The 22989-nt window shown below is 44.4% G+C and overlaps 1 protein-coding gene across 1 annotated transcript in view; it reads left to right on the top strand.

Moving 5' to 3' along the window:
* LOC101739442 (neuroligin-4, X-linked) overlaps nt 1–22989 on the top strand; it is a 128491-nt gene that overhangs the window by 39209 nt on the left and 66293 nt on the right. The window contains exon 2 of the mRNA XM_021346840.3: nt 7039–7592. Coding sequence (XP_021202515.2) covers nt 7139–7592 — 454 coding nt within the window. The 5' untranslated portion in view covers nt 7039–7138. The remainder of the gene's footprint in view (nt 1–7038; nt 7593–22989) is intronic.

Raw genomic sequence — 22989 nt, forward strand, 5'->3', positions numbered from 1 at the left:
CTTCATAATTAAGGGGTTAAGATATGATCACGACCGAAGTGAATGACGTGCTTGTCATAAGCGGAGATCTGAACTTCTTCACATCACCTACTTGAATATACGGTTAAAGTTTCAAAGGAATTGAAACAACCGCTATCTTAATCTGAAAAGCTTGATTGCTTGATTACTTTATAGATCACTTAGACAAAGTTAAGATATAGGCCTGTGAGGAATTACATTAAATTACCACAACAGGTAAATTAAGTTATTTAACAGCAAATACCAGTTGGCAAAGATTAATTATATGATTATGGTGCTATCGATGCAATAAGTAGTTCCAACAATTTAAGTGTAGACTTGAGTCTTGCTATCAGCCATTCTTTAAGGCAAAAATATGCAAATATACTAGTAGCTCCCTTTTCTTTTCATTGTACTCGTATATCCAATTAACCTAGAATTTTAATTACGAAAAATGTTAGTACAAAGAAAATTAGTGCCCCAAAACCGAAGAGTCCTGGGCAATTACACGCAATTTACTTAGTCACCACAATCTACATAGGTTTAAAACCTATAATTACATTAATTGTTAGGTTCTTTTAGTATTGTATAGCCCCGAATTCAATTTAAGTTCAGATATTTTGAATTATTTTCTCCTCGAATGAGGTAAAAGTGTGAATTAATAAATGTTGGAACCTTTCTCTTATGGCCAGATCTTTTTTACATAATACTTTACAACAGAAAATGCAAAACTATCCCAAAACTACGAAGAACCCCACCTGTAATTACTCTATTGTACGGAAAAATCGGTTCGAGCCCAAATTTCATTTTTATAAGTTTCAAGTCTCTTTGTAAGCTATTGAATTACCCAAATTTCGATGGACTTGTTTACCCGTGGGTTTTTTTATCTCGAAAAATACAGAACACAATGAGAGTGCTCATATAAGTGTACGAGGAAGGAATTGTGCCTAGCAATAATGTACTATGAAAGAAAAATCTTTGAATGTAAGAATAGTAATATACAATTAACGACTTTTTTATTAGTTTACAGAACTGGACAAATAAAAGCAAATTTCTGAGAGGCTCCTTAATCTGTATTTTAAGTTAAATAGCCACGTTGCCTATCTCCGCAGGGAAGCCGTCAGACGTTTCAGTTAGAAAGGTGAAAAGGTCGTTCTGCTATAAAATTACTTTAGACTTTAATCTTATAACTCAAAATGGGTCCCTGTATTCACTTTTGGATGAGTATAAGCTTCAGTGATCGATCAATGAATACCAAAAAGTCCACGAGCTTGTCTTCTTTTTCTTGCTCTTATTACCTGAGCTCGGCACAGTACTATGTTCTCTTATCATGTAACATAGAAATCTGGCGTGAGTTTTACGACAGGCCGCCTGTCGGGCGTCAAACCTTCTTGGGTTGTATCTCCATTAGTGTATTTATTGGGTACCATAGGTAGGGACTTTTTTAATTCCCCTTTTGGTGTTTATATTGTCTCATCCGTTTTTGGTTCTGTGATTAACTTTTTATTACTTTATGTGCCGGAAATAAAGCAGGGCAATGATTTAGAAAATAGGCAGAACCGTTGACCTATTCTGGTCATCGGTTCTGTTACAGCTTACAAACTCTTACAATGTCATAATTATGCTATAAAGACAACTCTAGGAGTACATTTATTTTTAAATTGGGGAGCTTAGCAAAACAAAAGCAATAAAACAGAGCTGTAGTCAGTTTTTAATTTTTTACCGAATAGCGTTTTCTAATTTTCTTCTTCTTCTTTTTCTCCACCTTATCCCACTAGGTGGGGTCGGCAGAGTTATTTTTTCTCTTCCATTCTCTTCTACCAGCCGTCATCTTAACACTCACTCTTCTCTCTCTCTCATATCGTCATTCACACACTCCATCCATGTCTTCTTCGGTCGACCTCTTCCCCCTCTACCTTGCACTACCATTTCCATAAATCTCCTAATGCAGCGTTTTCTAATTTTATCTCTCGAAAATCGGCAGCGAAGTAAGCTCCGTGCTCAAGTTACGCCTTTTAAAATGTTTGTTCGCTCCACCAAAGGCGAACGTCAGCCAAGCACTTTACTACAGATCTATCAGGTGTCGGTAGCATCACAATTTTTTAATAAGTTGTAAGTTGCCAATGTTGACAAAACATGTTTTAACGTCGAATACTAATAAAGCATAAGAATATTTACCGAGGTAAACCGTAATGAGAAGTAAAGATTATTATTCAAAAACAATTAATCATGCCTGAATCAGCTGACAATGCGGCGACATACACCAATATTTAGATTTACAAATTTTTTTTAGCTTGTTCACCTCTCAGGGCAATAAAAATTATAAAAGTTGAACGTTTACCGATGGACGAAGTCACCACAAAGCAGATGTCACTCCACTTCAAATCGAGCTTAACTCATTATATTATTATTTAAAAGGGTGCCTTAGTATTCAAAGTGGAACTCATGAACTCTTCACAGCAGAATAAGAATCAGTGGAACAGTGCAGGCTAACAAAGTTTTTTTTTATAGCACTATCTGCATAAAAAATGAAAACCGAATACTTCGTTTTGTCAAATAGGGCTGTTCTGCTTCGTATATTTGGAGTTGACACAAATTTAATTTTATGTAAATATTCAATGTGCATCAGTTTGGCTATGTTCCTAACATTGATGACGATGATAATGACTAGTGCTGATCCCCATTCGAAAAGTCTACGTCTGCCTAGAATGGTAATCAAAATACATTCGTCAACATGTGTCGATACGTTTCAGCTCAGAGAGCCGATCCGGCCTAATAAAAGAAAACTTCTAAAGTAGCGGTGTCTGCCTATAGCAAACTACAGTTGCGATCATGTTTTTTTTTTGTCATCCTCCACTGTATCAAATTCGTCGCAATCACAGCGTATATCCCAGCCTTAACATCTTAATACGGGCCAAATTCTCAACGACCAATCGTCGTAAGGATCTGATTACGGTATTTCCTTGTTTCGTTTATTTTCAAAGAGATTCCTCGTATCACTGGGTAGTGCCATGTGAATGTGCGAATCCCTCGTCGATGTGTTCTGATATACCATTTCTATTTTTCGTATTGCTTTTATTTCTTTTTCATTGAAGAAAATGTGATAAGAGTCGTTTACGTTTGAATTTAATATTTGCGTGGTTTATTTTAAATGTGTTTTTGTTGTCACAGCTACCGCTGTAGCCAAGAATCATCGCATCAGGAAGGCTACCTTCTAACTTGAGACAGGAGATGAATGTCTTAATTGAACTATAAAGTCGGCTATCCTATCCTATAACCAAATCCATTAATGTTTGGCAGCAGAACATATTCTGATGGAATAAATACGCCAAATATAGTTATCAATGTTTCTTAAAAAAATTGAACACTAAGTATTATTAATGGAACGGTAATTTAATTCCCTTGTTAGTCTAATGGTTAGTAATCCTAACTACAGTTACTGTACCGTGACTTACGGCTTAGACTCCCCATGCCACAGTATCGTGTACTTCTGTAAGTAAGTAAACCTTAAGTTGACGCATATGAATATGAAACGTTGTGTATTATTTAAGTGTTACGGCTGGTTTCTTTTATTAAAATCATAATAAAATGTTGAACAATCCGATATACGAATCTAGATACAAGAGTACAAAAAAGTAACGAATATGTGTTTGTGTATACAATAATATCGTCTAAATACACCTATAACGTTTCTAATACTCATTACTCAATTCCTACTTCATAAAAGACAAATACGACCGAATAGATAAACAAAATGCCCTTATACCATTCAGCTTAGGTTTCCAGAGTTATTGGGGGCAATAAATCGAAACAGATAAACAGGCACACATGTAAACATGCAAACGAGCGTCGTAAAACGTTGCCGCCCGAAAAGAATCGTTTCCTCGGCCTTCGATACGGGCATAAAATAAGAGATAAGTCTTTGAATATTTATAGCTGGAGTGGACCCAAGTTTGGGTGCAGGCAATACAATATATAGTTAATCTTGAACAATAATGTGGTTGTTGCGCCGAATATTTCCTTTGCAGATTATACTATTATCTCAGCCTTCTTTTTATATCGTTTTTATAATTTTTTGTATAACCGCAATAATCAACCAACCATTTTGTTTACATACTAACCACACTTAAATAAGTTGGGTGAAGCCAAACAGACATACTAGCTTTTTATATAAAGCTTTAAAGAACGTGTAACAAAGCAACATGGTTATATTAACATTTTCAACAACAATCTAACAATATTTAATCTACATAGATTGCCTTTTATGAAATCTTTACTAAATTGCACTTAGAATTTAATTTCAGTATTTGTATCTGCTCCAATTACATATCCTAAATTAGCTCCTTCATCCAAACACTTATATAGCATTATCCTAATCGTCGGATGGCGAAATAGTTTGATCTATATATATGTAGGTGTGGGTCTAAATGAAATCACTATTTCTTGGGTTTAACTATACTTTTTTTTCTTTTTCTTAAAGAGCACATTAAACACGTCTTACTCCTAATGGCGGCGTCGTGCGAGAGAGCGAGCTAGAGCTACATCCGTCCCTTTCACACAGCATGCGTTCAGAATCCTTTCACTCGTTCAGAAATGTTAGTAATAATTAAATCCTACATATCTATATATAAAAATGAATTGCTGTTCGTTAGTCTCGCTAAAAGTTGAGAACGGCTCGACCGATTTGGCTAATTTTGGTCTTGAATTATTCGTGGAAGTCTAGACAAGGTTTAAAAGGAAAAAATATGAAAATGCTCGGAATTAAATAAAAATAACAATTTTGTTTTTCCCTTGATGTTTATTTTATACAAAAGCTTAGGTCTTTTATTTATCGATTGAGGCACTACGAAGTCTGCCGGGTCAGCTAGTATAAAATAAATTTGCACAACACACAACACTGTCTGCGTTCGGTAGCATTATTATAAGGCCGATCTAAGTTAACATAATGTCTTGATTTAGGGATGTTACTCGATCTAATATTCCAATTATTATAAAGCTAATCAAGTAGCTTCAAAGATAATTGAGATGAAGCATAATGTTTTATGTAATTAAAACCACATTTACTAAATTGCTTATGAAACAATTATACATCGTATAAGGATATTATTACCTAAGACATAAAATAAATGATTATCAATTGTAACAGTAATTGTGACATTAACACTCGTGTTATTGGAATGGTTTTCATGTGAAACAGCTTAATCTCTAAATATTTAACGGATTCTTACTATGATTTTCACATTTTATAAGTTATTTATTCATTTATTTCTTAAATGGGTGGAAGAGTTTACGGCCCACCTGATGGTCAGTGGTTACCGTCTCTCGTGGATGTCAGCAATACCAGGAGTGTAGCTAAGTCGTTGCCTGCCACGTAGTACTTTCCACAAGTCTCATTTGAAGAAAGCGCTCGGAAAGCAATCATTCATAGAGTCGGATGGTACGTGGCAGAAAGATATCTGAAGTCGCATTGACTATAAACGCAGCGGCTTCAAATAGTATAGATGAAGTTTTCTCAGGCTGTGACCAAAAAAGGAGATCATCTTGAACATTTCCTCTGAGTACTTCCCATCGAACACACTGTATAAAAGACAGGGAGTATCGATGTCCCTCCGTAGACCCATAGTTTCCAAATTTATCTCCTCTTAAAATTCTCTCCGCATCCTTCAGTCTACTCGTGATCACGGCGTTTCCAACAGTCGTCAATATCGGGAATCTGTTAAATGTGAAAACCATAGTAAGAATCCATTAAAATGATAATGCTTCCAATATAGACAGCCGCGAAAGTATTAAACGAATAGTAGTTATTCTAATTCAAAGTCGGATAGAGCCATGACCGCGAGCTTTTTGAGAATAGCGCCTCTAAGGCAATTCTGTTAGTTATGCGTATAAGATTAAACTGTAGCTGAAACCTAAAAATTCCTTTATGCCAATGTAGCCGCCCATTTGTCACTGTTGTAGATAGATATTGGGATAATAGTTAGGTAGAAAATTAGATGCGACCATTAGCAACTTTGCGGAAGAAGTAGCGATAGCTTAAGTTACCTAGTTTCTAATTCTATAGCTACTGTCCATTAGTTGGATAGATTGAGATAGTCTGAACCTCTGCTATAAAATAACATACCCAAAATGACCTCACGTGTTAAATGACGTATATTGGAGTTTTATATCGTAAATACAAGTCGAAATATCATCATCAACTAGAAGATCGTTAACCATTTCAAACAATGTAGAGATACTCTAAAAATTTCTTAAGCATTTCATCAGAAATGTATATATCAAATTTGTCTATCTGACTTTGTACATTCGACTATGCCTTCAAATAGTTCTGATTGAACATGTACAAATAATGAGAACTGTAGGCTACGTGACTTGAAAACAAGAGTCTGAGTGTGTGGGTAGATATGTGATCTTGCAGAGTTGAGAGAACTTTGTTAGTATGTATAATTAAATGTGTGTTACGTTCAAAGACGAAACTCGATTTATTTGGATGTTGAATATTTGCTTCATTACAAAACGTTCTTAGCAAAGTAGAACAAAAGGGCTCTGTTACAAAATTATGAGCTTGGTTTCCGATGAGTAGTTTTTTGACGTGACAACGTCTTATAATTCGATGGAGCTGCACACACAAAAAAATATGACTCATGCGGCGTTTCCTCGCTCTGAGGCGTTCCATTTAAGTAAGGCTTGAAGTGCAAGCGAGAGCGCGCAACGAGCGACAAAGAGGCACAATCGGCCTCCGCGTTCGGCAGCGTTCGACATCTGTCTCTCTCCTATTTGAGTGAGCGATGCTTCCGCGTGGACAGCTGCAATACAATAATACGTTTACATGTTTTCGTCAAGTATGAAGTTCAGTGAAAAGTGAATGTGTTGTCAATTGTCCATAAAAAATATCAATCAAACAAATAAAATTAAAATTTTCTTTTGAAAAATGAAACCATTCCATCAGTATTTTCTTATGACGTTGTCACGTTCAACTATCGTCAGTAAACCTACTTTACAGACAACCGATTATTTTTTAAATAAATGCTTTTTTTGTTACAGACAAAGGAGTAAATGGTGGGCAAGAGCGGATTTCTCCATCAAAATGGCAAAATTATAGCAAACGACCGAAACCTGCTACGTTGGCGCTGGAGGCGAAAAAATGATCATTCTGATGATCGTATATTTCATCACGCTACCGGTTCTCACTTCCAAACCAGTCATGGGTGATGCGACAGTAGAAGAAAAAACATCCCAGCAATATATTAGTTCTAGAGTAGTCAGAACTAAATATGGTGATATTCGAGGCTTTATTGTCACTCCCGAATCGAGATATCTAGAACCGGTTGAAGTATTCCGAGGTGTACCATATGCGTCTCCTCCCGTGGGATCCCTTAGATTTATGCCTCCGGTATCAGGCGCTCAATGGTCCGGGGTGAAGATAGCTGAGGAATTCGGTCCAGTCTGCCCACAAGTTCTTCCGGATATAAGGAATGAGACCGTCGTGCTCAAGAGGATATCAAAAGGGAGATTGGAGTATTTAAAGAGGATATTGCCGTTTTTAACGAACCAGTCTGAAGATTGCTTGTATTTGAACATTTATGCCCCAGCTCAAGGTAAGTCAAACTGCCGTAATTTTTGCTATCTCAAGCCACATCTGACAATTCTGTGGAGGAATAAGGGTTCTTTTTAAAAGATATAATAGTACCTGTTATTTCAAAGCAACGCAATTTCCCTCCTTATTCTTATTGTATTACTTGCTCAGTTTATTAAAGTACTTGATCTGTAATGTACAATATTAATTATATAATAGAAGTTACATCGGTCGCTTAGTTCCTGTGGGAAATCGTTTGATGGTACCTATATGATTTCTCTGGCAATAGTTCTTAGAATTAATACTAAGTCTTATGATTATTTTTTGCCTTATATCCATTTATTATCTTTGTACGCTAATATACAGACATTTTCAAAAGCGCTAATTACATTATAAGTCTGGCGTAGCTGTGAATTCGCTGCGGGTTGCTAACTGAAGCAGGTTTTTATTTCTGATCTAAATACTGTAATCGGATAACTTGAACCCATGAAAAATATTAGTTTATTGGAATGAACTGGTAGCATAGTTTTTTTTTGTATTGCTTACCCGGGTGGACGAGCTCACAGCCCACCTGGTGTTAAGTGGGTACTGGAGCCCATAGACATCTACAACGTAAATGCGCCACCCACCTTGAAATAATTTCTAAGGTCTCAAGTTTAGTTGCAACGGCTGCCCCACCCTTCAAACTGAAACGCATTACTACTTCACGTCAGAAATAGGCAGGACAGTGGTACACACCCGCGCGGACTCACAAGAGGTCCTACCACCAGTAATAAAATAGTTAAGCACATATGATTTTGTTTACACGCATAGCAGGGTTCAGTCAGATTAGAAACGATAACAGTAATAATTGTAACCCTGGTATTAAGATATAGATAAATGTAGCTATTACTAACGTAATTAAAAAATATAATAATGTGACTTTGGTCCCAACTTACCACCTGGTAGAAAATATTTAAATCTCACATTTATCGTTAAAAACATGATACATCATTAAATAATCAATTAGTTATTAAAGATATTAAATTTTCAGTTTTAAAGAACATCAATTTAGATTGTTTTCTATAAAATTTCCTAAAAATTTTGCTTGTAATATTTCTTTGTAGGTACAAGACTAACGTACTCCAATTTGTCACGTGCCGTAAAAACTGGAATATTACGTGAGCTCACACAAAATCTCATCAACATAGGCCGTTACTCAGATCGTAGAAAAAAGTAAGATAAGCCCAAAACGTGTCGCTCTTCGTGTGATCAAAACGTACCATATCCATCTGATGTAATTTGATTCATGTGTCTAGGGGACACAAGGAACAACAAGTAATAATTTTTCAATGTAGTCAAGTAGCAACAAATTAGTATTTTTTTTATTGCTTAGATGGGTGGACGAGCTCACAGCCCACCTGGTGTTAAGTGGTTACTGGAGCCCATAGAGATCTACAATGTAAATGCGCCACCCACTTTGAGATATAAGTTCTAAGGTCTCAGTATAGTTACAACTGCTGTCCCACCCTTCAAACCGAAACGCATTACGTCTTCACGGCAGAAATAGGCGGGGTGATGGTACCTACCCGTGCGGACTCACAAGAGGTCCTACCACAAGTAAAAAGTAAGTGACAATCTAGTAAATAGAAACAAATTTTCACTAATCTTAAAGATCTTCATTAATTCTAGAATATTCTATAAAAATAGGGCAGTTCGGATTGTCATTAATTCCATTAGCAAAACAAACGTTCAATAGACAACCGCTTGGCTTTGTTGTCTCTAAGTTACAAATTTTTCGTGAATTCCTCAAGATATAATTTGAACATGTTTATCGTTAAAAATCGGTCTATGAATTCAGGTAAACGCCTCGGGCTGTAACTGAGATTATGTTGAATATTTTTCCTTCGGTCAAATTTTCCTTTAAAAACGAGTCAAATATGAAAACCTGAAGGTTCGCATGAAACATAAATGAGATTACATTATGTTTTATTAATGTGATGTTGCTAATTGGCCATCCAAATGATTTAAGTTACCAAAGTTATTAAAATTAATTTCTGGAGTTTTAATTAGACGTTCATGATAAATTCATATTTGTGTTTTTTTTTTTTTTTTTTTTTCCACAGGAGAAAATCGCCGGATCCCCACCCGCACGGCAGGTGGGGTATGTGGGAGTCGAACCTCACTAAAAACTCCTGCCGCTCACAGCCGGCGCCCTACCCCGGACCGGGTGGGAACCCAGTCGGAGTTATTGAGACGGCGGGACAGGGTTTACGCAGAGCACATTACATCCATCCCGCCGTCCCCCAGACGCCGGACCGGCGGCCGCCAGCAACATGACCGCCGGTTCCCTCGGTCGACGGGCCAAGAGCCCGATTGATAGCGCCGCGCTACACCTTCCCCCGGAGCGGTCGGGGGAACGCGACCTACCACGCCGCCCCACGCCTAAGCTCCTCCCCGCACAAAGCGGGTGGAGCCCGAAGCTCTTAGGGGGCCGGGTTACGGACGAGACCCCGGTCCCGACCCCCTGCTCGGCGGCGGCGGGTTTCTGCGTAGTGAGGAGAGCTTTGCCTCACTCGCCCCGCCGCCTCCTTCTGCGAGATGGTGCACTCGCAGAAGTCGAGCATAGCCTTCCAGGACTCGTCACCGCCAAGCATCGACGCCACGACGCCAGGCAGCGACAAGTCCGGTCCTATCTTTGCGACCAGGACACGGCGCTGCACCTCCCAAGCGGGGCAGACAGCGAGCGTATGCTCCGCCGTGTCCAGGTCGTGTCCACAATGGTGGCACCTCGTCGTCGGCTCAGCTCCTATCCGGTGCAGATACTTTCCGAAGCATCCGTGCCCAGTCAGCACCTGCACCAGACGGAAGGTGAGGCGTCCTCGGCCACGATTCACCCAGTCATCAAAGACTGGGTAAACCGCCTCAACGGTCCGTAGACCCCACGTGGGGTTGGCCAACCGCCTCGACCACGATTCGAGCACGGACCGCCGAGAATGGGCCTTCCGCGCCCGCAGCTCACTTTTGGAGGGACGCACCACGCCCAGAGCACGAAGCTCGCTGCGCCACCGATAGTCGGCAGCGAGCGACTCCGCCTCCAGCTCCCATGGCGGCGTCCCCGCCAACACACACGCCGCCTCGAAGGAGACGGTGCGATATCCACGGATGACCCTGATAGCAACGGTGCGCTGCGGCCGGCGCAGGAACCGAGCCATAGCGGCCCGGTTGCGTGGCTCAGCCCATACAGGCGCACCGTACAGGGCCATCGATCGCACCACCCCTGCGTAGAGGCGGCGCACAGCCTGATCCGGCCCCCCGATATTCGGGAGCAGTCGGCTCAAAGAACCGGCTGTCCTCATCAATCGGGGGACCAGCTCCGCAAAGTGAGCACGAAAAGCCCACCGGCTGTCCAACACGAGGCCGAGGTACCTCAACTGCACCCCGACCCCTATTCGGACGCCTCCAACCACGATGTGGGCGTCGACAGGTGGCGCTCTCCGTGGCCCGTGAAACCACAAGGCCTCGGATTTACTGAGCGCCACGTCGAGGCCCAGTCTCCTTATCCTCCCGACAACGAGGGCCACCCCCGCTGTGGCGAGACGGGCAGACTCTCTATAATCATCCCCCCGGGCCACGACCAACGTGTCGTCCGCGTAACAAATAACGCGGAGGCCCGGGAGGAGGGCACCCCTCAGCACCCAGTCGTACCCGATGTTCCACAAGAGGGGTCCGAGAACCGACCCCTGCGGAACACCCCGCACGACCGGAAAACGGTGAAGGGTCCCACCGTACCCGGTACATTCGACCGACCTGGCCTCCAAATAGGAGCCAACCAGCCGGCGGAGGTAGAGGGGCACTCCATGCCTCTCCAGTGCCCCCCCTATCACGGACCAGGGCAGGGTGTTAAATGCGTTGGCGATGTCAAGAGACACCGCCAGCGCCACCCCACCCCGTGAGACAGCCTCGTCCGAGAGGGCCCGCACCCGAAGTATTGCATCCACGGTCGAACGGCCCTCCCGGAAGCCGAACTGCTCCGCCGACAGGTCAGGTCCAACCCCGACCAGGTGCTGAACGATGCGGGCAGCCAGAATACGCTCCAGCAATTTTCCCGCCTCGTCCAGCAGTACGATAGGACGATACCCGGCGGCTGTATCCACCGGGCGCCCCTCCTTCCGCAACAACACAAGTCTGCCCGTCCGCCAGAGCAACGGGAACCGTCCCGACTCCAGGCAACTATTAAATAGCTCCAGGAGCCGGTCCCCTAGGGCATCGAGGGCCAAGGCCAGCACCCGGCCATGGACTCCGTCCGGGCCGGGGGCCGTGTCCTTTGCAGTCATCCTTACAACCGCCACACGGAGCTCTGCCCCAGTAATACGGGGCACCTCAGCAGGGGCTTCACCGTCGATGGCGTCCGACGGCTCACCCATAGCGGGGGGAACAAAACCCTCCCGCTCCTGCGGGAACAACGCCGAAACGATGTCCCGCAGCTGTTGAGGCTGGAGTCGCTCAGTCATAGGGGGGGCCCACGGGCGCAGCTTGCCGCGCACTAACCTGTACGGGCTCCCCCATGGATCCGCTTCGAGCGCCTCCAAGAGTCTCTCCATGTTCTGCTCCTTGGCCCGCCTGATGGCCAGCCGCAGGGCGTCCTTCGCAGCGCGATATTCGCCGTGCAGCCGGGTTTCCTCCTCCGCAAACGCGACGGGGTCGTCGCGCCGCAGGTGGCGGCGACGGCGGTGTCTAGCGCATTGGCGGCTCGCCCGAATGGAGACCGCGCGCAGTCTCGCAATTTCAGGCGACCACCAGGGAGACTGCCGCCGTCCGCAATGCCGAGAGCCGACCCGGGGCATCGAGGCATCGCATATGCGGTGCATCGCGCCGCGGAACCATTCGGCCTCGGCCTCCACGTCGAAAGGGTGTGGGCGCGTGGGCGTCCACGCCGCCACCATAGAGGCCTCCACCAGGAGCTCCTTCTTCAGGAGCTTCAATGCCCACCTAGGGAATGACCGGGATGCACTCCGCGGGGGGTTAACCCCGCGAGCGCCTGCGGCTGGTGTTGGCGTGGGAGCGGAAAGATCGAACCGGATATACCGGTGATCTGACAACGATTCCGCCCCCACCACCACGCCCCAGCCGAGGATGCGCTGTGCGACGGACGAGCTCGCGAACGTCAAGTCCACAATAGACTCTCCTGTCCACCGCACGCATGTCGCGACTGAGCCCCTGTTAACGATACAGAGATCGGCCGCGACCGCCCACTCCTCCAACAGCCTACCACGAGCGTCCGTAGATGGGGAACCCCAAGAGACAGACTTCGCATTGAAGTCCCCCGCCAGTATCACGGAACGGGGAGAGAGGTGACGAGCGATCACCTCTAGCCCGTCCAGGAACCGCTCGAACTCGACGGTAGGCCGATTCGGAGAGAAGTACACCCCGATCACGACGGTATTTTCTAATTGTACCGCGACGATCCCGGGACCCCTGGTCACCATCGCCAGGGGGGGAATCATCGCGGATCTTCTTATATGTATGGCCGCCAAGCCATCAACGTCCCCAAACCAGCAGTCGTCTGCTGGGGGAACGAAGTACGGCTCGGCGACCACAGCCACGTCAATTGACCACTCCGCCATAGTCTGGAGCAGCATGTCCTGAGCTCCGGCGGAGTGGTTCAAGTTTCCTTGGAGGAAGCGATAGGTGTGATCCATTAAGACTGGACCACATCCATCGCCCCCTCCCTTACTCCATTGTCCCCGCTATCGGGCGCGAACGCCTCAGCGGGGGCCAAAGTGCCGGCCGGTGCTCCCCCGGCCGACAGCTTCTTTTGGCGCCGCTTAGCTTGGCGGCGCCAATTTCTGATTGCGTTTTTGCCGGCTGGGGGGCATGCCTTGCCCCCGGTCCGGTGGTCAGCCCTGCGTCCGGCCGCCGCACACAATAAGCAATGCGGCGCAGCCGAGCACACGGCCGCCTTGTGTCCAGGCTGACCACAGCGGAAACACAGTCCGCTGCGGTCAACCGCACTTACGCACCTGGCGAGGCAGTGCCCAGTGCTGAAGCACTTTAGGCACCGCCAGGCGCGTGGTTCTAGCAGGCGCACGTGGGCTGCTATCCAGCCCACGCGCAACCTACCCGGATCCCCCAAAGGTCTCCCGGGCGGAGGAGCAGCCAGGGCGACGGCCGCCTCCACCGGGCAACGTACCCACACGGAGCTGGCCCCGCTATAACCGGGACGCAGCTCGCCTACGGTTATATTCTGCAGGGCACAGTTGCCTTGGGAAGCGACGGCCGCCACCACCTCATCCCTGGTGGTGCATTCGTCCAGGCCGGTCACTTTCAATTCGGCCATCTTGACCGGCCTATGCACCCGCACCTCCTCTTCAGGCAGGACCGCGCGGAGCCTTGCGGCCAGACGCTCTGCGATGCCGGGACTATCGGCACCGGAACACTCTAGCAGTTTGGCCCCATTGGCTGTCTGCCTAGAGCGGAGACCCTCCCCCGCCCCGATCTCATTCAGATCGACTGCCGCGCGCGCCCGAGCAATGACATCTCCGTATGTCATGCCCTTGGCTTTGGCAGCCGGCAGCAGCGTTAGGACCACTGCCGCCGACCGCGGCGCGCGCGGTGGCTTCTTTGTTTTCTTGTTTTTCTTTTTGGCGGCTACAGGCGCTCGACCCTGTTGGGGAGCAGCCTGAGCCGCCGTGGCCGCCGGCGCTTCACCCACTTGTGGAGCTGCCAGTGGGACCTTCTTGGCACCCCGCCGGGCCACCACGTTCCACCCCTCGTCCATGTTGGATGGGGGCGGAGGCAGCGGACGGGGCTGGGGTGCTTGCGATGGGCGTTTCGCGTTGGCGCCGCCCCCCCGCTTTGTTCTATCCCGTCCCGGGCCCAACCTAGTGGCTGGAGTCCGTACGGGGGCGGGGTGGGCGGCTGGAGCACCCAACACTGCTGCATGTGCCGGTCGCCGTGCGTCAGCCGGGGCAATGAGTTGCGCCTCGAGGGCCGCCAGCCTGCCGTCCAGCCTTTCCAATACAACCTGGACGGTGCGAGTGATGACCTCGTCCAGGCTGAAGTTTCCAGCCAGCTCCCGTGGCCCCACGAGTGCCTGCTGCCTCTTGGTAGCGGTCATCTCCCTAGTGCGCGGCGATGGGAGACGTGGACGCTGCTCTGCCGCGCGCGGTGGTGGCAGCACAGGCCAACTGTCGCCAGTCAGCGCTGGGGAACGGCGGCTCCGAGGGGCCCCAGTGATACACGACGTCGCAATCGGTACAGGAGCCGGAGGAGTCCGCAACCCAGTGGCCCGGGGTACCGCAGGTGACGCCGTCGCTGTCGCTGTCCTCTTCGAAGCAGCAGCCTCATCATCAGGCTGCTGTTGGGCTTGAAGTAGTACTCGAAGCCTCGAATTTTCCGCCATCAGCTGTACCACCTGGTCATTGGCGGAAGCAACCGAAGGCAGAACCTTCGAGACCTGCGAGACCACCTCTCGCAGTTTACGGCCAGCGGCTTTGGTCTTAGTGCCGTTGGCCGCATATGATTTGACGGTCCTCATGGCCCTGTCTATGACCAAGGCAGGGTCCTGAAGGCCGCCTTCTTCCTCCTCTGTCGTTCGCCCGTCCAGTGAGGCGACAGACATCGACGCCGATGACTGCGCCGGTGACGGTGCGCCCCTCCTCCGGGCGGGTCTTCCTTTCGGGGGTGGCATCTCCTCCGCAGCAGAGGCCGCATCGGAGACTACCAGTACCTTCTCCGGCGGGGCATCTGCGCCAGAGGATGACGTTGGCTCCCCTCCCCCCTCGCGTGAGGAAACTCGCTGGGTCTTCCTTTTCCGCCTTATCTTTTTGGCGGTTGTCTCTTTCGAGCCAGCCGCCTCGCTGTCACTGACGAGCCCAGAGTGCGTCAAGTCAGCGCTGGCGTGTCTCTGTTCGACGGGTTTTCCGCTGCCCGTCATACAGCCCCCTTCGTCATGGCAAGCTTTGCCCCCCCCAGAATACGCGGGGCTGCATGCTTCCACCAAGGTGGAAGCACGGAGGGATTCTCCACCTAAGGTGGTACCCTCCTGGGGTAAATTTTTTACAAACTTTGCCATCATTAATTTTTTCCTTTGATATTTAACCAGGGGTCGGTCCCCTGGGACGGCCCTCACGACTGGACTCCCTCCAGCCACTCATCCCATCACCGGGCACGTCACAGGCTTAGGATTAGGGCATTTTTTATAGAGGTTCGCATCCTCGCGGCCCCTGCTAGGCAGCGACCCCCGTCCCCTACTCGGTAGGGATTACGGTATGCTTCTTCGAAGCCACGCCGGTAAACCGGTACCCCCCTCTGGAGGGCCTTCCCCTTTAGCTGCCAAGAGGCAGCCGGGGACATGGCAACCAGCGACCGGAAGGGAGTGCCCTCCGGTTCACTTCTCATCCACGTGGGGTCTACCATTACTGACAGACCCACACGTCTGACCACGGCGTGACCACGCCGGCGTGCCGGTACCCTCCTCTGGAGGGCCTTCCCCTTTAACAACCAAAGGGCTGCCGGGGACATGGCCTAGCATCCAAGAGGTCTCCAGAAGGGAGCCCTCTCCCGCTTCACGCACCCTTTGTCCAGCAAAGGTGGGAAAAGGGAACGCTGTGTGCAGTCTTCTTTGTTCACGGCACCCCTGTGCAGACAACGCTGCTCCACGGTATCGGGGTGCACGCTTAAGCCCCACCGCCGCGACAAGGCGAGACCACGTTCGGTGGGGTCATATTTGTGTTTAGGTGGTTTTTATATTTAAATTGTATTTTGTACGAATGTGTGTATTCTGCACTTAGATTTAATAATTTGATATATTCACCTGAAATTAAATATCAACTACTTGGGTCAATCATAGCTTTTTTTTTCTACCTATTCTAGTAGTCTCGAGGGGTTATACTAGATTCTTCGGGTGAGTAGGTGTCATAGCTGGTCTACCCTTCCAGAATACCAAAAGGAACCCTATACTCCATGCAAAAGACCAGATCTAGTTTCAAGTAGAAATCATTATTAAACAGATTGTTTTGTAGTTTTTGTCTTATTTGTGCGTTCTCAACCTCCTGTGTATATAAATCACTAAAAATAATTTCGTAGATTTCTAAAATATATTATAAACAAATACAATCCGAATTATCATTACGAATTTTTTACTAGTGGTAGGTCCTCTTGTAAGTCCGCGCGGATAAGTACCACCACCTTGCCTATTTCTGTCGTGAAGCAGTAATGCGTTTCGGTTTGAAGGGTGGGGCAGCCGTTGTAACTATACTTGAGACCTTAGAACTTATATCTCAAGGTGTGTGGCGCATTTACGTTGTAGATGTCTATGGGCTCCACTAACCACTTAACACCAGGTGAGCTGTGAGCTTGTCCACCCATCTAAGCGATAAAATAATAATAATGAAGCACTCGTTAAAATTAAATCAGGCGTCTTACACTTTCGACAACTTACGATAATAAATTAGTACTTGCAATTGCCACGCACGATATCAATCCTATTCCTAACACAAGGCGGATCAGTTAGTACAAAACAATACCAGAAAGTTTCGGGCTAAAAAACTGTACGGATTACGCCGAGCCGTCCAATCTACGGAGAGTATTAAAAGCACGAACTGCCAAAAACCCGTAGGCTGCTAGAAGCTGATATTACGTGGAAGCCTGCGCGTTATCCCACGTAGGGGATTCGTCAACATTCAGCTTTTGTCGCAAACCTGTGTGCGACGTTGTGCATACATAATACTTTTTCACCTACGCTTTTGCGAGGATTGGCCCAAATGTAAAGCTAAAGCGTTTTATCTACACAAAATCAAGACTTATGTTACAAACTTTTTTTTTGGCTTTCCGAGCGATGCGGTTTTATTTTTCGCTTAGCTGGGTGGACGAGTTGACAGCCCACCTGGTGTTAAGACCATAGACATCTACAACGTAAATGCGACACCCACCTTAAGACATGAGTTCTAAGGTCTCAGCATAGTGAAGTCGTCGTGGCCTAATGAAGTCGTCGTGGCCTAAAGGATAAGACGTCCGGTGCATTCGTATTGAGCGATGCAACGGTATTCGAATCCCGCAGGCGGGTACCAATTTTTCTAATGAAATACGTACTTAACAAATGTTCACGATTGACTTCCACGGTGAAGGAATAACATCGTGTAATAAAAATTAAACCCGCAAAATTATAATTTACGTAATTACTGGTGGTAGGACCTCTTGTGAGTCCGAACGGGTAGGTACCACCGCCCCGCCAATTTCTGCCGTGAAGCAGTAATGCGTTTCGGTTTGAAGGGTGGGGTAGCCGTTGTGACAATACTGAGACCTTAGAACTATATCTCAAGGTGTGTGGCGCATTTACGTTGTAGATGTCTATGGGCTCCAGTAACCACTTAACACCAGGTGGGCTGTGAGCTCGTCCACACATCTAAGCAAAAAAAAAAAAAAAATAGTTACAACGGCTGCCCCACCCTTCAAACCGAAACACATTACGCATTTTGTCTGCTGTGTTTGAATAAGCCTATTCAGTTGACAAATAATATTATATTTAAACATAAAAATAAACAAAAGCATGTCTGTCTGTGATTTCGAAATAAAAAACAAAAAAATACTCTTTAATCAAATAGCTTTGTACAGTATTCAGTGTCTACGACTGTTTGTTTTCTTTTATTGGCAGAAAAGATTGTAGCTGAACTTTTATCAATACGCAGGAATTATTTCTCAGAATAAGACAAACTTACAGTTCCAACGTAAAACTTTATAAATATAAAAAGGAATTTTAGATACTTCAAAGAACTTAATAAGATCGGCTTATATTATGTACATTTTTTGACACTTTTATAGCAAATTATGTTATCATTCAGGCTTAGTCAAGTAGAATTTCTTGGTATATCTCACTTTTTTTTTTCTAAATATTTAAGTAGGTAATTTTTTAGAAGTCGTCGTGGCCCTAAAGCTATGGTGCGTTTTTAAACAATGGTTAGGTGTGACTTCCACGATAAAGGAATAGCATCGTGTAAAACAATGAAACCAGTAAAAAAATGTATTCTGTTTACTAGCGGCAGGTCGTCTTGTGAGACCGCATGAAAAAATGCACTGACACTCCTATTTTTTATGCCAAGCAGTAACTCGTTCCAGCTTAAAGCAAATATTAAGCAACTGATACTTAAACCTCATGTCTCAAGATGGTTGACGCCATTGATTCTATGATGTCCATTGACTTCAGTGGCCATTTAACACCAGGATCGTGATTCTAGTTCACCCCTTCAAAGCAGTAAAAGAGTGATGCAAATTATAGACCCAAAGGGTGCAAATTAATAATATATGCTTACTAACTAAGATGGTGAAGGAAAAGAATAACAATGATTTATTAATCCAATCAGTATATCGTAAGATGTATTTTTTTTATTTATTGCTTATGTCGGTTGACGAACTCACGGCCAACCTAGTGTTAAACGGTTACCGGAGCCCAAAGGCATCTACAACGTAATTGCCGCCACCTACCTTGAGACATAAGTTCTAAGGTCTCAGTACATATAGTTACAACGGCCCCACCTTTCAAACCGAAACGCATTACTGCTTCACGGCAGAAATAGGCAGAGTGGTGGTACCTACCCGTACAGACTCACAAGAGGTCCCACCACCAGTAAGATTAGAGGTAAGTAAAAAAAAAACATTTATGTGTATTTACCGCGAAAATCTATATTGTGCTTATAACTTGCGTCAACTGAGGAGTGCGGTTGCCGGTTTAAAGCCCTCCCCGAAATAGTCGTCTTGCTTTTAATAACCGTGAACGAAAACCCATCCCCTATCACACACATGCTCAAGCAAGAAGAAAATAATACTTACGAGAATAATCTCAGAAAGTTTATAAAATACTTAAGTTAATGAGAAAAATAAGACTGATTTATTTTCTAATAAAATACCCCCTTAGGTACATGAAATAGTCGTCTGTACGCTCTCTCTCTCTCTCTCTTCCCAGCTATTTATCCCACATGGTGGTGGGGTCAGCTTTCCTGACTTTACTGCACCACTTCGCTCTGTCTTCGACATCCTCGTCAGCAACATTGCATTCTCTCTCTGGTCCTTCAGCACTACGTCCCTCCACCTTGTCTTGGGTCTGCCTCTAGGTCTCCGACCGGGGAGGTCGAGCAGTAGCGCCAAATTTCCGACGTAGTCAGGTGGCTTCCTTTTTACGTGACCATACCATCTCAGCCTACTCTCCTGCATCTTGTCGGCGATGTCCCGTACACCTAGACTTCCACGCACGTACTCGTTGCGGATTTTATCGAGCCTAGTCATGCCGCACATCCACCTCAGCATTTTCATTTCAGCAACTTGAATGGTATGTACGTTCCTTTTGGTTGCCGCCCATGTTTCGCTGCCATACATAAGAACAGGCTGTACGCTAAAAAACATTAATGATTTTGTAGATAAAGTTTAGCGTCAGCTAGTACCAAACACTACTTTACAAATAACATAGCTCAATACACATAAATATCTTCAGAAAGTAGAAACTATAAATAGCTAACGTAAAAGTTTTATTTTCAAAGAGCTCTATAACGATCACCGAAAAACTACGTGTACCGTTACACAAAGAGAGCCCCTTGTTAACGTTCTTTTAGTGTTACGTTGACATTTCCCTGTATAAAGTGCCGAAACGAGTCATACAACCTAGTTTTGAGCCCATAAATGATACATTTTAGTGGCATTGCGTTGGGACAGTTGTTAAAGTAAGTTTATCACGCACGTCACGCAAACGATATGATTTACAGGCCCATTTGGGGTCGAGAAAATTGGTGACATAACGCGACACAAAATATGAAGAGTTTCGTTTTAATGATGACCGAAAAATGGGCTTTTTCGCGACAATTGAACTGTTGGTGCAGTTTTTAGTGCTATGGTTACAATTATTTGTGCAACGTGACAGGATTGTAAGCCTGCAACCTCTGAGTTTTTGATTAAAAATTCGATGTTATAAAATGTTTTTGTTAATTGAAATAATAAACTAGACAGAATCGCAATAAATTTAATGCTATGTAAATAAATTTAAAAAATAGTTATCTTAAATCCAAATAAAATTAAAGATTCTAAATTTTAAAGTGACACAATCAATGTGAATTCTGACATTGCTATTATTGTAATCTTGATGTTAGTTCTCAAATTAGATATTGATGCTAACAACTACTCACCAGGAGTAAAGATTTAATAATTAAGCGATCGTAAACACAATATTATTATCTTGACTGGAAACTATTTGAACACTGTCAATGTATGATTTGTAAAATATACGATGCAGATATAGTGAGGGGTAGGTCTCAGGGTATTATTTAATAAAACTATGGGTTATTCACTAATATCAGCAGATGTCAAATTCTAGTCTTGTTACTCAAACAATTTACGATATAGAACAATAATTACAACATGAGGCGGGCGCACGCAACTCACACTATAAAACGGAAGCGCCCGGAAACGATCTTAATTATCTGTCAAAAGACGGATATAGACAATAAAAACTATGTATGTATAGCTAGCGGGCATACGGCCGCGAGAGTGACGTACAGGTCGGTTTGCTTTATACTATATACATTATAATGAAGTAATCTCCATAGGATACTATTAACACCAAAAATTTGATACAATTATGACTGAAAGATTCAGGCTTTCATTACAAAGTGGATCGCTTGCACTGAGTATGAACAGGTATTACGAATATTCGGATCAAACAGAGGCAGAATACGAGGCATTTAGAGCCGTCATTCGCCGCAGGGTTCCAATGTATGTGGCACCGAAATACCGACACACAATGGACAGCGGTAACTTCCTAGTATTCTTGTAATTGGAAATGGGCAGAATTGTAAATTAGCTGATTTCATTGACTGACTCGGTCGTGAGATGGTTAGCAGTCCTGAATGTTGCGCGAAGGGTTCAATTCCCAAATCGGGCAAACATTGTGTGATGAACCGCTTTGTTGAACAGGTTATATGGAGTTGATTATTTTTTGGAGCTGATAGAATTAGGCAGCTTGGGATACTTAAAAAGGTAGATCTATTAAAAAAATACCGCTGAGATCGTTCTATGCTACGTGCCTAATTTATGTATAGGAGGATGTCTTGAACGATGGCAGAGTTTTCTATTTGGAGGAGTCTAACAACCGTGAGCACTCGTTACATTGTACCCAATCTCAATGAGTTTGTACTACGTACTTAAGTGTAGCTTAAATCGCCTCGTAGGTCGAGTGGCTTATAACCCTGACTCTATTGTAATACTATGTACGCTTTCAGTTCCTGATCGCTGTCAGTACTTTTAGGTAAGATATTTTACTATCCATATACTTTTTAATCAGGTTTATAAAAGATGAGGTTTTCGCTTAAACTTTATCTATAACATTTGCTATGACTTTATAAATTATGTATAAGATTTAACCAGACTTATAAAATGAATACAATTTTATTTTGGTGCCCTTGATCATATTATGTTTTTCATCAAAATCTTATAAATAGTTTGGTTTAAATAAAAATAACTGGAAAAAATATGATGTCCAAGGAAAAAATGGCTTTTTTTAATGAATTTAACTGACGGGTTTTTTCTGTTGAAGTCGGTGACAAATTTATAATTTACATCATGGAGTAAATCAAATTAATGCACATGCTCACATGCTACTATTGTACGTTTATGGGGCAAATTTTCCTGCACCCTTCACACTCATTTATAGAGTCGTTGAATGAATGAAATTGTACAGAGCTTCATCAATTTTACTTGTACAAAATTGTATTTTTCTATCACCTTACTTTAATGTAATCGTTCAAAATATTCATCACGCAAAAAGAACTCTTCTTGCTGTTGAAATAAGGGCACGGTTTTGTTTATTCCGAGATGATCTGGATATACAGAATTATCTTCAACATTTTCGTAAACTTTCCGTCTGCAGATGAGGGTTGCTTGTGCTATTTATAACGTACACTCGAGGGAATCCTTAGGGGTAAGTAGTTAAGGAAAATTTGAGTTTCCAAATTAGGCGTATCAGTGTTTTTTTTTTTTAATTTAATAAATACTTTAGCTTCAAATAGTGATTGGTTCCCAAAGGTTTCAGATTTGCACAGCCTATCAAAAATAGATTTTTGCAAGTCGTAAACATTATTTACAACTATATCCCAGATTTAATCTTGACCTAAATTAATGTGATTGTACAGTCTTCGACGTTATCGAGGAGGTAATACACCTCACGCTAACTACTAATTTGACTATTAAAAAGGAATGTTTCTATTATTAATGTTTAGGAAATTTCATCCATTTATTAGAAAAAAAACATGTGCTTATTGACAATCACTCCTAATGTTGTAATCAACTCTGTGTCAGCCTTTTCAATAAGATCCCAATCATATGGTATGAGCAATTTTTCGTACCTATAGTATTGAATATTTTCCTTCTTTGTTTGGTTGTTCGTGTTCCTTACAAAT

This window comes from Bombyx mori, chromosome 15 (assembly GCF_030269925.1).
Source record: "Bombyx mori chromosome 15, ASM3026992v2".
Lineage (NCBI taxonomy): Eukaryota > Metazoa > Arthropoda > Insecta > Lepidoptera > Bombycidae > Bombyx > Bombyx mori.